The following is a 16,019-nucleotide window of genomic DNA, read 5'->3' as shown; positions in this document are numbered from 1 at the left end:
GAATTTGGAAGGGGACACTCATTCCCCGGAGTGCAAATACTCAACCTCTAACACAAAGCAGTCAAGTGAGGTCTGAAAGCACCCGTTTGATAAACCTCATCTTCATTCATTTTCCCAGTGACTTTTGCAGTCAAACTCTAAAGGTGACAAACCACAACTGTCCCCAGTGCTCCATCCAGCCACTCTGGAACAAAACAATATTCCCAGCCAAATTGACAATGGACAGGTGGCAGGGATCTCCTCTTCAGAAGCTCCTGGCCTGATCTGAAACTACAATGACATATTGCACATAGTAGAAGAAACTCCATCTTACTTTTTTTTTTTTATTTAAGTAGAACGTAGGGAGAAGTGCTATAGAAGTGGCATCCACCTATTTGCTACCACAGTGGAGATGATGACTGTGTAATTCCTACACTGTAACCTCTCAGCATCCAAGCTTTAGCTCTAGGCTGTCCAGGAGAGGAGCCAGATCTCTCCAATGGAAAGGATTTCTCACTTATTGAGTATGGAAATGGCTGAAGGTGGAACCTAGTGAAAAAAAGGAATTCACAAGAGAGATCTAAGGTGAAACAGTTCTCACCTTTGTCAAGTCCCATTAAAACCTGTAAATGTTTGCCTGTCTTTGAGTTCCTTCACAAATGAAGAGGAATCCAAACACTAGAGAACATTATTAGAAGCAGAAAGAAACCAAGGTACCGGTCTTCATTACGACACGTGAGGTTAGTGCATGAGATACAAAGAAACAAAGTATTTATTGTTAAAAGGTCTTCTACGAATCACTCCGCATCATACAATGGATATGGTGGCTACAGAGTAGAGGGAGTCTCTCTCTCTCCCTTCCCCCTGTTCTTCATACACTTCTTTGCTCACTCTCACAAACCCACTGTTGTAATTTTTAAATGGAGTTCCTCTCTTCAGTGAGTTTGGAAAAGATGCTTATAATAAAGGATCTGGCAGAACAGATACATCCTATTAAACAACAGAGCAGTTACACAAAGGAGACCGCTTTCTTTAGGTAAAAAGAACCTTTTTTCCCTCCTTGTCTCTTTGCATTGCCATAAAAGTTCTCCACACAAAACCAGACCAACAACCCCCAAATACCTGATTAACATTTTGGCAAAATTAGGAGCCCTAGGATATGCACCAGTATTGATTTATACACTAATATTTTCCCTTGGCTTCCACAGGATAAGTTCTCAACAATGTCATGTAAAAACACTGCCAGCCGAGATGTCTGCATTACAACTACCAACCCTGCTATGTCAAACAACTGAATCCCTGCTGGTAAGTGAAAATGCTTTGACAGTGTGTCTCAAAGTTATTTGCAAAACTTTTGGTTCTGTCCTTGCCCCCCACTGCGCAGGCTACACACCGACTGAGACTGTCTCTCCCACATGCTGTGTTCATATACACATGTGCACACAGAATGCACAGACTCGGGTAGGCTGCACTGTTTCCAAGAGTACTTTGCACATTATCTTGTTACTGGCGCTTCAGTGGCACTCTGCTCCATTTTTAAATTTCCTTTCCCACTGTTGTATCATTCTCTTTATTCCACAACTGAACATTTGCTTCCCCTTCAATCTCTAAGAAACATTTGATCTGATTCCCGCCTCAGGGCCAAAAACCCAGAAGACTAAAAAAAACTGTTTCTAACCTGCCACTACAACACTTCTGCTCCAAGATACATTTCCCTCTGGTACTGGTACTCCAGAATTGTGTTGAACCCTTTCCTAGTTTGATGCTGTATTTTCTAACAATCTATATGGTCATCTATACATGAACTACTTCTATGCACAGAATGCTTTTTGCAGTATGCATAGATTTGTATTGTACTGTGGCAATTGAAGACCCCAAAATATTTTCTTGTCATCTTTTATACACACAAAAAACAACCATCCTGAACTTAAAATGAATTCCTAATTCTCAATCTGACATAATTGCCTGCCCGCTTAGTGCCACTACCTTTCATTTTTAATGCTCAAGCAACACTTCCTCTAGGCTGCTTCCAGTATTGCTCCATTATTTCTCTTCAAATAAAATTTTTCTTTCTTTTGCAAACAAGCAAGCTCTTAGCTTGCTTGTGCCTGTGGAACAAAGGATAAAATTTTTCTCTGTCTATCTTCAGTAAAAGGCCCAAACAGCTCCTGAACACTGGAAAAAGGCATCAGAATCTCAAACCCCAGTTTAACTAAAGGAAAGACACCTGACAGCTATTCCTACGACTCACTGGTAGTGACCAATCTTTTTTTTATAGACAATGAAATGTAAGAATTCAGATTCTGGACTGCTACCTCCAGTGCCATCTTCAGCGGCTCACTCATGCACACACCCATTTTAGTGTAACATTGCTGCTTGACAGAGCTTCAGCTTTCAGTGATGCAGTTGTGAACACTGGCACCAACACCACATTAGTTTTGTTAATTTGCTCTGAAAGACTTGGGACCAGATCCATCCAATTAATTCTGCAGAGGCTCTAAAAGCAGGCTGGACTCCAGTATGTTGTCAGCTGTGGCAAATGACTGGTATTGCTGTCAAGTATCTGCCACTTTAGTGGGAAGGCTCTCAAAACCCAAAATTCCCTGGCAGACATTCTGCAGGCATCTATCTCAGTCCCATGCCCTTCTCATATCCTTGCATACTTTTCTCTGCATTTCTTATTCCTGCAGACTGAACATAGCCCCTAAATGTAGCTGCTCTGTTTGCCACATACAGACAAGAGTTTTATACACTGAGCAGCATGCACACAACTGACACAGCAGCATAACAAATACGGAACCACAGTAGATGACCCCCACCGTTTTTTCCTCATAATGCTTGCTTGTAGTCCAGTTAAGCAGAGTCTTAAATTAAGTAATATTTCAAGTCAATCACTGTGGCAGCCTCACAGCCCCTCAGTATAACCAGTTTAGAACTGCAAGATTTCATATATTACTGTGAAAAGTTATAACATGAAAGAGAAAAATTCCAAATCAAGCCATTCCCAGTAAAAGGTCTCAGACAATGCCATACTTCTTCTCACACCAACAGATTTTGTGTGAGAACTGCCATCACGTAAATTCAATCAAAAGTAAATTTTCCAAGACATCTCTGAACACAATGGATGGACTAAAAGCTATGGCACTATTAAAAGATATTAAATAAAGGAGTAAAGAGAAGACTATCTCTTCTGTGACTGAAGAAACTTCTAAGTTAAACTAAGAGAGAAATTGGGAAAGACAGCAGAAAACACAATACTAGAGAAAAAATGCATTTATTCAGAAGAGCTGCCTTCCTTCCATACCACATGTGAATTTGATTCTCTTTCCAAGGAAGTGAAAGAAAGGAGGTGAAAAGGAGTAACTTAGAAGAGGATTTTGAGTGCCACATCAAATGGACAGTTATACTTTGGCAGCTGCTTTTTGGACTAGAAATCATGTTGGGCCTTTAATTACAGCTCACCTGTGCACTACAAAAAATGAGGCGGGGAAGGATTTAAGGAAGATGTTCCTGCTTACAAGTAATTGTTCTATAAATTCCCATTGTCTTAATTTGTTGTACATTTACAAAGAAGATGATTTCCAAGGGATATGTTCTCTGTGCTCTTTAAGGCTGATAGTGCTTTATAACTCAACAGCATCCAAAATAACCGGTACATATCATGTATGGGAAAGCTAAATAATTAATTGTAAGATGCAGTTCACCTATGATCAAAATGTGAGACCAATCCAGGCACCCTAGTTAACATCTTGAAGTAAAGAAAAAACTACCATGTGACATGAAGTTAAGTTTCTTGGATTCTACACCAAGAATTAGGAAGTTCTTTTCAGTGATGAACCCTACAGGCATACAGGGAAACATGTAAATTATCTGGTATTTTACACATATACTTACTGTTAATATCTGCTGTGTTAAAGGCAGGCATCAGCAAAGCACCATTGCGTTCTTTTAATTTTCTCAGAATGCCTCATTTGTTGCCAATACCACTGATATTAGGGATGCATAAGAAGCTCTTATCCCAGGGATGATTCTCGTTCTCTCAGTACACTGTATGGATCATACCCATCTAGTGATATGTGGTTCAATCTACCTTTCACTCCTGGGACAAGGGGAAGAGAAATTATTTGCATCTACAGAAGAGATGGCTTGACTGTATGTCCTTCTTCCAGATCAGCTCTGCATTCCAGGATGCAAATGCTTCTAAGTTTGTTCTTTCAGATGGTGAGATAGCTTCTTGCATTGGTCCAGCAGAAATAAAAACTCTATTCAGGAATATAAAGCATTCCACAGCTATAAGAAAGACTATCTTCCCTAATTCCAGATAAGTTACTGTTTGAGACTCTTGGGTACCATAGGGTAAGAACTGCATTTATTTCTCTAAATCTGCAGTCTCCTAGAACACCTATCTCAACCTCCCCCATCAGTGCCACCCATGATTCTAAGCATAGCCCATTAGGATTAGCTGTGTAGTGTCTAACTTTCCACTAAAATGTAACGATGTGCGTTGATGAGTGAACCTTTACTCTTCTCTCACGCTGACACTTGTATGGTGCTGTCTCTGGCTTGGAATGGTTTGAGACACCCGTCCTGGGCAAGATTTTCAAGGGTCACTCTAAAGCTGGTGTTCTGACTGGTGTGTTGATGGCACGTTCTTATCCAGTCAGGAAGCAAGTCCATGTGCAACAGTGAGCTAAGTAATACTGAGAAGTCCACTGGTTTGGTGGTCATGATGCCAATGGAATCTTGTGAGCACTACTTATGTGTTACGCACTCCCAAAGATTGTTCCAATTCCTGTCGGCGCTGCTGGATCTGAAATAAAAAGACACACTGTACAGTTTAGCAGATTAAATTGCTCAGTGGCAAGAGATAAATTTGTAAGTCAGCAATGTGGATATTTCCTTCATACCTTGCAGTAGAAATATCTGCTCACAGCTTCTTGAGACCATGGCTCATGATAAAATTCAGCTCTGCGTTCTTCCTCTGGGTTTCCAACCACATCAGTCATCACCTGTGACAAAAATAAAACCATTTTTCACCATAGCTCTTCTACCATATAGAGAAACTTTCAGATTTACCCAGAGTGAAAATTTATCTACATTACACACAAAAATGGTCAGAACTGTTCTCAAACCCCGAAGCAAATGGACAATGTATGTTTACTGCCAAAACAGGATCACAGAATTATCAAATGGTTTGCGTTGGAAGGGACCTTTAAGTTCATGTCATTCCACTCCCTGCCATGGGCACAGACACCTTCCACTCGATCAGGTGCTCCAAGCCCTGTCCAATCTGCTTCCAGGGATAGGGCCGCAGGGGGTTGGAACCATTCTACAAAAAATAGAATTCTGATGACTATGTCTTCAGCACCACAGAATTACTGGTAAATATAGTTATTGGTGTATTTTGCAAAGCAATGTTGTGGAATCACAACTCTGATGCCAGCAGGGCAGAACATTAATAGAAAAGGCTCTTATGGGACTAGCTGTCAGCCAGGGAAAACTCTGAACAACTATTCCATGTATGTAGCTAGAGAAGCTCCACAACACCTTTGTTTGTAAGTTCCTCAAGTCAGTCTGCTTTATTTAAACACACTTTCAGATGCCTGTCCCCTTTGAATGCAATATAAACAATAATGACCATAATCTTAAGAGTAGATTTTTGGAAGACTATTCAGTTATTAATATATAATTGCATTTATATAAGAAAGACACAATGATTTTATTAAAATAATTTCATGGATTCAATAATACAACTGATTTTGAGGCATGTCAGCCAAAGACAGAAAATGTGAAGCTTTATGAGAAACACATTATTAATTTTTGCCAGCAAGCAACTGAACTTCTTTACATTCCATTTTGTGCATATCTCAAAGATAAGCTCAATGACAGCTGATAAGATTAAATTATGAACCAACACCCAAATTGTGTTCTCATACTATAGGATGCTCCTGCTGAGTTTTACACAGCTTTGAATATAAAGAATACATCAACAAAGCCCTGCATTTCGAACTTCCTGTCCAGCCACAAACTGACCTACCACTCCCATGAAACACCACTGTTCCACTGGAACTGGAATACAACCTAAACTATCTTTCCTGCATACTGTCTACTCTGAGACTGAAGTAGTCCACTCATTGTCTATCTTCCATCAATTATCCATCCTAGATGTTTGGCTATACACTCTGTGTACATTTAGATAGAATTCTACTATTCTGGTTCCACCATTCAATCTTTTTCAAACCTTAGCTCACCTTAAGATCCCTACTTTGGGACCGGAGAAGGTCTTGGATGTATCCTTTGGGATCCTTGGAGAAACTCAGCATAAAATCACGTTGTATTTTTAGCTGGTTTATGGACTCAATTGTCTCATGAATCTGACAGAAAAAAACCAAAGCGGATATTCTTTAATTTCTCCCATGCTCCAGTGACCGTCAGAGCAGCTCCATTACTATCTTTGTACCCCGGTAACGTACAAAAGTGACAATTCTACACCACAGACTTGTGCAGCCGTTCCTAGAGCTTTTTCAATTCAAAAAGCAGCAACTAAACTGCAATTCTGCCACTACATTTTGGTTTCACTTGTACTTCTGCAATACAAGTATGTACAGGATTCTCCTTCACTTCCTGCACTGAACTCCTGCATGGCATGCAGAACTAAGCAATGTCACTGCAAAATGTAATCATTTCCTGTATAGAATCACTCTGCCTGCCAAGACTGTGATCTTTCAGGAAACATGCTACCTAAATACACAGTTAAGCAGTGCCCAGTGCAAGAAAGCAGTTATTGCCCTGGTTACCATCATCATCACATCTTAAATATCCTACTGTAATCCTTAAAAACTCTAGCAGTTTCCTGATCAAGTCCATGTCAAATGAATAGCCAGGATTTTTTCTCTGAGAAAAAGCCTGTAAAAGTCACGATGGCTGCAAAAAGAAGAGCGTGAACAATGAGAAATCATGAATATGGAAGATTTATAGAAAATTAATCATATCTTTAGAAATATAGCAGAAATATTAACTAGCAGGGAAGAATGAAGACTGAAGAGGAGTCAAGGTCCTATAATGGATAATATCATCATGAATGAACAGGAGGAGGACAGTTTATGAATCATTTGCACATAGACACACACAAAAGCAAAGTTTTGCTACCCTGTTCCTCTAACATTCTAGTTTGAAATAGTAAACCTATATTGTTTAGTTTCACGTATTCATCTCTTTTGCCAAAACAGCTAAGGTGACCAAGCATGCTGGAGAAAATAATCATCCCCTGATCTGATTATGCCATCAAGGCCACTAGCATAGGTATTACTTGATACGTTAAGAGAAGAGAGCTACTGCCAACTTAAAATCGTTCCTTCTTTGGGAAAATGCTGTAGTTGTGTGGAGTGAACTCCACTGGTGTGCGCTAAATTCCGAGGAGGGGACTCCATGGCAGCACAGCAATGCAGTGCAGAGTGTAACAGGAGCAGCTCATGCCCATTCACCCAGCAGTGACTTCAGTAACTTCACTGACCACAGCTTGCCCTGTGCTGTAGCAAATATTAAAATAAGAGGTGACACAGACGGGAAAAGGTGAGCGGCACTGGAAACGGAATAACCATAGCATGCTGCTTGCGAGCTTATATAGCCTGGGAACCAACTGACTGAGCAGCTGAAAAGGACTGTCCTCAAGAGCCATGACAGCAAAGACGCTGCAGCAGTTACCAGAATCCATTGCATTGTTGGTGCCCAGACCCCTTTAAAACTGCATGAAGACCAGAGTTTAACATACTGCTTATATTAGCAGTAAACAAAGAGAATCTGGGCCTTGCTCTGAGAAGGCATTTTTGTTTATCCCTTACTGGTCCAAATCAGTCATTGACACATGCCAGAACTGGCCAACAGCCTCTAGAACATGAACCCCTAAAACAGCCTGCAAAACCCACCACTGCCTTAAGACAGATATTATTATTTGAAGTGCACATGATCCTCTTCCACTAACACTTAAAACTGACAAAGTGCTCCAAGTGATCTTCCTGCCATGCATGTTTGATATTTCCACCTAATGCAGAGAGCCATTCTGCAGTTATGAACACAAAACCCACAGCTGAGTATGAAATTCTCCTAGCTTTGGCTTAGCAATTTAGCAAGATATCATGACCTCTCAATAATACTGTTCAGGTGGTTCTCATGTGTCAGGGGACTCAGAACACTGCCTGTGAAATTCTATCTCCTCAACAACCATGTTGGGCTTTAGATCAAATCCTAATTAGGAATGCTATTCACCCTGATGTATGCCCAGTGCATTTGGCTGATTCATCCCTTGAAAGCACACGCCCTTAACAAGTCCCCATCTCACAACATTACTGCCTTTGACACATGACACCAAACACGTGTGAAGCTATACAATGAGTACATGTACCATGGGATACATTACTCTTGGGCTAATACCTTGTTATCCAATGCTGTTATCTCCTGTTGGTTAGCTGTTGAGAGAAGAAAACTACTCATCTGGCCCTTTAAAGGGTCTTCAACTTCTACATCTATGTCATAACAAGCCGTCTTCTTCTGGTCGTTGGGGTCAACACTATGGAGAGTAAAACACAAGATCATGAGAACTGCCATAATGAATCAGAATGGATTTCCATCCAGCCCAGAATTCATTCTTCAACAAAGCCTGTTGCAGATGCTGAAAAAAGTTTAAGAACAGGGCATCTTTACTTATTTTCATATTCTAGTATATTTTCTCATCTTTTGTTGGTCAGATTTCAAAGACTTTTGAGCTGGAGCTTTTGACCATCAAATTTAATTTCTAACATCCTTCTGAGACCTGTTACTCTGAATACCAGTATCATACTTTGGCTTGCCCTGTCCTAAATTTATATTTCGCTTGCCAACGTTTAGACTTAACATTTACTTTATTGTTAGACTAAAGTTTCTTAACAAGAAAACTGTCCTCAGTGCAGTAGTTGGTAAATCAGACTTCAGTCACTGTCACTTGCAATATAAAAATGCTGGCTTCTCAACCCTACCTGTGTGGTAGTGGGTTGTGCACCTCTGCAGTAGGTAGTAAAAAAAAAATTGCTCAGGATCTAATTGAGCTTGACAGACTTGGGGGAGCAGAAGAACTTCCAGGGATGGAATTGCATTAGGAGTGTTGTAAGCAGGCAGAGGAAGATGATCCTTCTCTAGTCTCAAGACTGATGAAGACACACTGTTAGTACTGTGTTCAGTGCTGGGCTTCCCAGTGCAAGAGATATATGGAGCTACTGGAGTGAATTTTGCAAAGGTCCACGAAGATCATCAAGGCATTAGAGCACCTCACAGTTGAGGAAAGGCTGAGAGGTCTGGGACTATTCAGCCTAGAAGACACAAGGCTGGTGGGGAGAGAACTTACCAAAACTTGAGGGGAAGATTTAAAGAAGACAGAGCCAGGATCATTTCAGTGGTACCCAGTGACAGGACAAGAGGCAGTTGGTGCAAACTGAAACACAGGAGGCTGCATCTGAACACCAGGAAACACATTTTTACTGTAAGGGTGACGAAGCAATAGCACAAGTTGCAGTAAGACCCTCAAAGCCCATCTCCTCTTCACCCAGCCCAGAATCTCTCATGTTAGAGACACTCCAAAGCCATCTGGACACAGCTGTGTCCAACCTGCTACAGATGGTTCTGCTTGAGCAGGTGAGGGCATTTGACCAGATGATTTCCAAAAGTACCTTCCAACCTCTAATATTCTGAGAATCTCTGACGCTGTGGCCACCTGCAAGAAGTTCAGCAACAGAAGGAAAGCTAATGAAAAACCCAAGTCTGGGCCTGATTCTGCCGCTCACGTCGAAAACCACAGAGAAGGCTCCACGTTGTCTTTGGCTCCATTGCTCCTAGCTGAGTCCTGTCCTCAGGCCTCCCAGGGACAGTCAGGGCAGCAGAGCTGTGCCGAGGGACCCAGACAGGCCGCAGAAACAGGACAGCCCTTCAGCACAGTAAAGTTCAGCACAGGAAAAGCTCTGCTGCTGGGACAGAATGACACCGTGCAGGGGGACAGGTGGGCATCGGCGGGGTAGAAAACAGGTTGGCAGGAGAGGACTTGGGTGCCCCGATGGACAGACAACAAGTGCAGAAGGAGTCTGTGGGGTGAGGCAGCCATAGCAAAGGTCAGCTGCAAAAGGGGCTGTATGAGCACCGGTGTTGCCATCAAGCCCAAGAAAGAGGCTCTTCCTCACTACGCCACGCTGGTGAAACTGGATCTGGACTGGTGGGCACAGGACCACAAAGATGTGACACTCTGGAGCGAGACGTCCAGGGGCTCAGCAGGATGTTGGGGGCTGGAGCATAGACCTCCTGAAAGAAACTGCAAGAGCTTCTCCAGCCTGGAGAAGAAAAGGGAAAAGGAGATCGCCTGGGAGGGTGAGATGGCCATATGGGACTGGAGAAGCACAGATGGGGCCAGCCTCCCCTTGGAGGTGTGTGAGATTAGCGAGAGAGGCAACAGAAACTCACTGCAGCATGGGCAATTCACTCCCTATAAGGAACTGGTTTGTAAAAAATCACGACAGTAGTCAAAAAGGGGAAAGACAGAGATAACCTGTTTGTACTAGAATATTGGAAAGCTATGCTTTGCAGACTGCTTGTGTTCTTTAATAGGGTGGAAGATGTCTCGCCTCTTTGCAGAAATGGAAATCCCACAGAGGTTATTCTTTTTACCTCTGACTTCAGGTGTGTCAGCTGCAATTAGGAGTGCAACTCAAGAAAATCTCCACTTCTAGCTTGAGCTCAGGTAAGATTTGGCTTCTATCAGTTTTAAATTTGATGCATTCGGTGTCATGGGGATCAGAAACCATTACAGAATCTATATTTTTAATTGCATTCTGCATGTTTGAGTCTACTGAGTATTTAAAATATTCGTGAAGATCAGAGACTTTTTGTTCATCTCTACTTTATGTCCACTTCAGCCCCATTGCATTGTTTTGTTTCTTCATTTTTTTAAAAAAAGTAAGGTTGTTGGTGCCGAGATAGTGATTCTACAATACCATTATAATTTCTAGAATGAGTTTAGAATACTTCACATTTTTGTCTCTGTGCATATCCTCTGAAACTAGAATGAGTAATTGTGATCTACTTGATCTTCCTGTTAAAGGCAGGCCTGAAGATTAATCTGAATTAAGAGCACATATAATTACAAGATCACTAGTGATGAAAAATTCCCTGCAGTAGTGTGCTGGTTTTGGCTGGGATAGAGGTAATTTTCTCCATAGCAGCTGGTATGGGGCTATGTTGTGAATTTCTGCTGGAAATGGCTGGTCACACAGAGATGTTTTCATTATTGGTAACCATTGCTTACAGCGTGTCAATACCTCTTCCACTCCCCACACTGCCTGCCAGCAAGGAGGCTGAGGGTGAACAAGGAGCTAGGAAGCAACACAGCTGGGACAGCTGACCCCAGCTGACCAAAGGGATATTCCAAACCATGTGGCACCATACTGAGCAGTAACCTGGGGCAGGTGTTCACTGCTCAGGATCTTGCTGGGCATCAGTCAGTTGGTGGTGAGCGATAGTTTTCATCTGTATCACTTGTAGTGTTGGATTTTGTTCATCACCATCATCGTCATCTTCATCATCATCATCATGTGTTATACTGTCTCTCTCTCCCTTTTACCTTTTACGTGCTTCCTCCTACCCTGCTGGAGAGAGAACGACCTGATGGGGAGTCTGAGCTGAAGACTGGATTAAACCAGGAGAGGCAGTTGGCATATTGTTTCAGGGGCTGACTACATTCACAGAAAAACTGAATGCAGGGTTACAGGGCAAAGACCCTGTTATAAGCTTGATTAGACCAGGCCCTTAAGTATCCTGGATAGACTTTGAATCTGATTTGAGTTTGCATGGGGGAGTTGTCCATGACCACTAGCAATCCCTTCTACTGTAAATTATTCTGTGACTTTATGAGTCTACAAATTACTTACTTTCTTTAAATTCAGTGACAGACTTCCAGATTTATTTTGTCTTAGCCCAACACTGTAAAGACTTCACTGCAAAAGTACTGCCTGTTCCCAGGAAATCAATTCTTCCTTTTTCCACACTGTTATATGAGAACTGTTTAAGGTTGTCAGGTGCTGTGTGGTGCACACAGTGTATCAGAGAATGCTGTTAGACACAGCTGTAGCTTTGTGACACACACCTGTTCTTTAGCTGGTACCTGACAAAATCCCCTTCCTCCAGTACCTTTGTGTCACCTCTCTGTCCCTGGAAACATCATCAACAGTTCCCTGTCATTTTTCTCTATGCAATGACTATCTATCTCTCAGGACCTCAGCTTCTTTGTGGTCCATCAGACAGGTCACTGAGCTGTGCCCAATGACAGTACATACACAGCTCTCAATCTGCATGGCCACCAAGCTGCTTTTTCATTACTCTCTTTGACATATTCAAATTAATCAAAAAGCAAATTTTATTTTCATTGCCTATGTAATATTTAAACTTCTTATCACGCATGTCACAAATTTAAAATAAAGAGCCCTATTTTAAGCAAATTCAGAAACATTTGCTTAAAAATATATTGTATATATTCTGTAGGAAATCAAATCAGTATCTTAAGTAGTAATAATGTTTAAACACCCAGAATCAGAGTTTTGACCCTGACCACAAAGACTTGGAAAGTACTGAAATATCTGAACAGTAAAGTTGCAATCCCCAGAAGTCTCTTTATCCCCCTCATCCATGTACACAGTTGCCACTTAAATAAGGCACATGCTGGAAGAGCCCTAGGGACCTGAAAGTTGTGTTTCATCCACTATGCCACCAAGACATCCGTTTTGACAAGGACACGAGAGCTCAGTATCTCGATCACAATGACCTGCTCTGAATCCAGGCACTCTTTGTTGTTAATCTCTGGAGAACTCTTGAATCCTTGGCATTCTCAGGATAAGACCAACAGTCAGAGAGCATGCATGGACTGGCCCTGTGTTTGAAATCGTAATGTTGTTGTACATTTTACATAATATATCAGTGATTAGTATGATTGCCCATGACGTACAATACCTCATTTCAATTTGTTTTTTATCTCTTTTTGTGGTTTCAAATGATTCCCCTCTCCTTAGGAAAAAAGCCCAACCAACACTCTCAATGGTATTCTAGTAAATATAAAAGCTGGTTTTCATACTCCTAGAAAATTGGTGCTGTGCTAGTGAAAATAATTCAGAATTATACAAACTAGAACAACACATAGCACAAACACACAAAACGAAGTCCAAGGTATTCACCTGGAGGTTATAAAAACTGGATTCTGGTCACCACAGCTATTGCAGCTGGTTCTGTACTTTATCTAGTACTCTATGACAGTGCTGAGCTGACCGACCAGCTTACCTGATGATGTGGTTTATCACTATCGGGTCTGGCGGCAGCAGTAGGTTAGTGAGTCTCTGAGGAATTTCAGAAAACTTTAGCCGTGGGCAGTCAAAGATCTGGAACACAATAAACAACAAATGTTGATCTTGCAGTTAAATGAAAAAGTAAGAAATCTGCAGCTCACAAGGAACTGAGGCAATTACAGAAGGTGATTTTGAAAGCTGTAATTCAGGTTCCTTGCACAGATTAAACTTTTGGTCACTTCTGTCCCTGTACTTTCACCTGGGCTTGCAGACATATCCATCAGGTCATCACAATTTCAGGTGTCTCACTTTTGGTTTAGCTGCTGGAGGGAACAGGACACTTTACTGGGACATGAGGATCAACTGTATCAATGACGGCAGAGAAGCAAATACTCCCTCTCTTACTGAGGGTTTACAGCAGCATATTGTAAAGAAAACTACTGCATTTTTTTACCAGAAAAAACCACAAAAACAGTTTGCCTTTTTTTCACCCAAGGAATGTTTCCTGCAATATTTTGTGCTAAAGAAAAACACAAGAAAACATTTCCAGATTTTAGAACCACTTGCAATTTGTGGGTTTTTTAGGATTAAGGAAAAATAAAGTCAATGTGATATTATTTATTTTTAACCAAAGCCTGAACAGCCTCTTGGGAGGGATCCACCCCATTTCCAAACAACGGTTTATGATTACTTTTTACTGTGGTCCTGAAGCTAAATAGAATCACAGACTCATAGAATATCCTGGGTGGGAAGGGACTCACAAGGGTCATTGAGTTCAACTCCTGGCTCTGCACAGGACAACCCCGAAAATCACACCGTGAATTTCTGCTGAATTCAGGGGAAAAAACAAAACAAAACAAAACAACATGAATATTCTGGAAAGGGTTAAAAGTTGTAGAGTTTGGAAATTTTCTGTGAGCAATTGCAGTGCATTGCTATGAATATAGAAACAACACTCTTTACACCTGGAGTTTTCAGAAATATAATTATTACAGACTTTGCTTCCTACTGTGATTTTTAATGCTTTAAACAGGCAAACAGACTTTTCTCTAAAGATTCTCCATTTAAACTGACCTTAAAAAAGAACAGACTTGAACTTTCTATATATTAACATTTGCCTTAAAATGTGCCCTTATGTAGAGGCATTTGTAAATATGTTTAGGCCTATGCAAATGCCTCTTAGGGAAACTATTTTCACCTGACAGAAGAGCTACACTACTCATAGTAATGTATCTATAAATAGAAACAACCTTTGCAGCTCCAGAGACAAAGGATGCAGGCAGGGTTGAAAATAAAGGACCCTCAGGTTGTGGAACAGACATACAAAGTCAGATGCTCTCGTTCCTCAGATAGGATGCTCTCATGTTCCTCAGATGCTCTGATTCCTCTTTTGAAATTCACCGTTTTCTCAAATGAGTGACTTTGGCAGCAGAAATACCTAGGAGTCAGCTCTACCAACCATTTGCAAGGTTCTACTTCTTTTGAAATACCTTTGAACCATTTTTCTTGCCTTTGCTTGTAACACAGTAGATTTCAAATCTCTATGCTGATGTAAACATTGTTTTTAAGCAGAAAAGGATTAGTCTTCATCAGCTCTAAAATCTGTGTTGGATTTGCCTGCATCCAGGAATTCAGCCAGCTAGTTTCTGAAGAACAAGGAAGAAACAAAACCTACTGAGTCTGCAGCTCACTCCTTATTTGAGTTCTGAATTCTGACACTTGATAGAGATGACTGTGGAATTCCCACCCAAAATCTCTCCACACCAAGCTCCATCCCATCTGCTACCACCACTGGCTCAACACTCACCTCAAACTTCTAACATGGATGCGTGCCTGAGCAACAAGAGCTTTAAGAAGGGAAAAGGGATCAAGGACACACATTAGCGAGAGGAGGATGGGAGCCAGGATACTAAGAGTGGGTGGAGTTTTTCTAAAGCTTCTCACATTCCTGCCTAAATGGAATTAGTGGTCTAAAACTAAATTAGGCTCAGAGAGCCTCTCTGGTCACAGCGATCCTGGTGGGTCAGGTAATTCATTCAGTGATAAATTTTTAGTCTCTACTATCTTGTGCCCTTAGACATAACCACAAAACAAACAAACAAACAAACAAACAAACAAACAAACAAACAAACACAAAAAACCCACCCCCACACCACAAAAAAAGAAAAACAAAACAAAACAAAACAAAAAACCACCTCAGAAAAGCTGGCATACCAAATGAGAAGACCAGTATCTCAAGGGGAATGCCAGAGACACTGGTGCATTATGTATTGATCCCCTGAGTGATACACACACTTCCAGCCAGGACAACGCTTCTCCTTCCAGGAGTTATGTGGCTAAAACTAGAATCTACAGAAATATTATCAGACTGGAAGGCATTACTAACCCAATTCCTTTGACCTCCATCTCTCAACCTGAGAGTATTACAGTGAAAAACAAAAAAAAACCTCTTCATGAAATATTTCACTTATTGTAAGGGGATTCAGATTTCTAAGTAGTAGTCTCAGTTTTAAAAGCAAGATCAGCTAATTAGGAGAATTTTGCCAGAGACCTATGGAAAACAGAAATACTCAAAACAATCCCATTTATGATTTAAATCTGTGCAATCACTGAATTCTTATGAAACTATTCCAGATTAGCCAGCTCTTGCAGGGTGTGAAATTCAGTCTTCTAGAAAAGCAATCAGCTACTTCC

At 41.1% G+C, this 16,019-nt stretch overlaps 1 protein-coding gene across 11 annotated transcripts in view; it reads right to left on the bottom strand.

Moving 5' to 3' along the window:
* Positions 1–3,237: 3,237 nt before the first annotated feature.
* The window catches only part of SMARCD3 (SWI/SNF related, matrix associated, actin dependent regulator of chromatin, subfamily d, member 3), a 76,536-nt gene continuing 63,754 nt past the window's right edge, over positions 3,238–16,019 (bottom strand). For all 11 annotated transcript variants that reach the window (XM_040077911.2, XM_058423020.1, XM_040077921.2 and 8 more), the window contains 5 exons: positions 13,321–13,418; positions 8,410–8,545; positions 6,231–6,353; positions 4,887–4,988; positions 3,238–4,789 (listed from right to left, as the gene is read on the bottom strand). In XM_040077911.2, the coding sequence (XP_039933845.1) occupies positions 4,736–4,789; positions 4,887–4,988; positions 6,231–6,353; positions 8,410–8,545; positions 13,321–13,418 (513 nt within the window). In that variant the 3' untranslated portion in view covers positions 3,238–4,735. The remainder of the gene's footprint in view (positions 4,790–4,886; positions 4,989–6,230; positions 6,354–8,409; positions 8,546–13,320; positions 13,419–16,019) is intronic.

Source organism: Hirundo rustica, chromosome 1 (genome assembly GCF_015227805.2).
Source record: "Hirundo rustica isolate bHirRus1 chromosome 1, bHirRus1.pri.v3, whole genome shotgun sequence".
Classification (NCBI taxonomy): Eukaryota; Metazoa; Chordata; class Aves; order Passeriformes; family Hirundinidae; genus Hirundo; species Hirundo rustica.
This window is presented reverse-complemented; position numbering and strand designations above follow the sequence as displayed.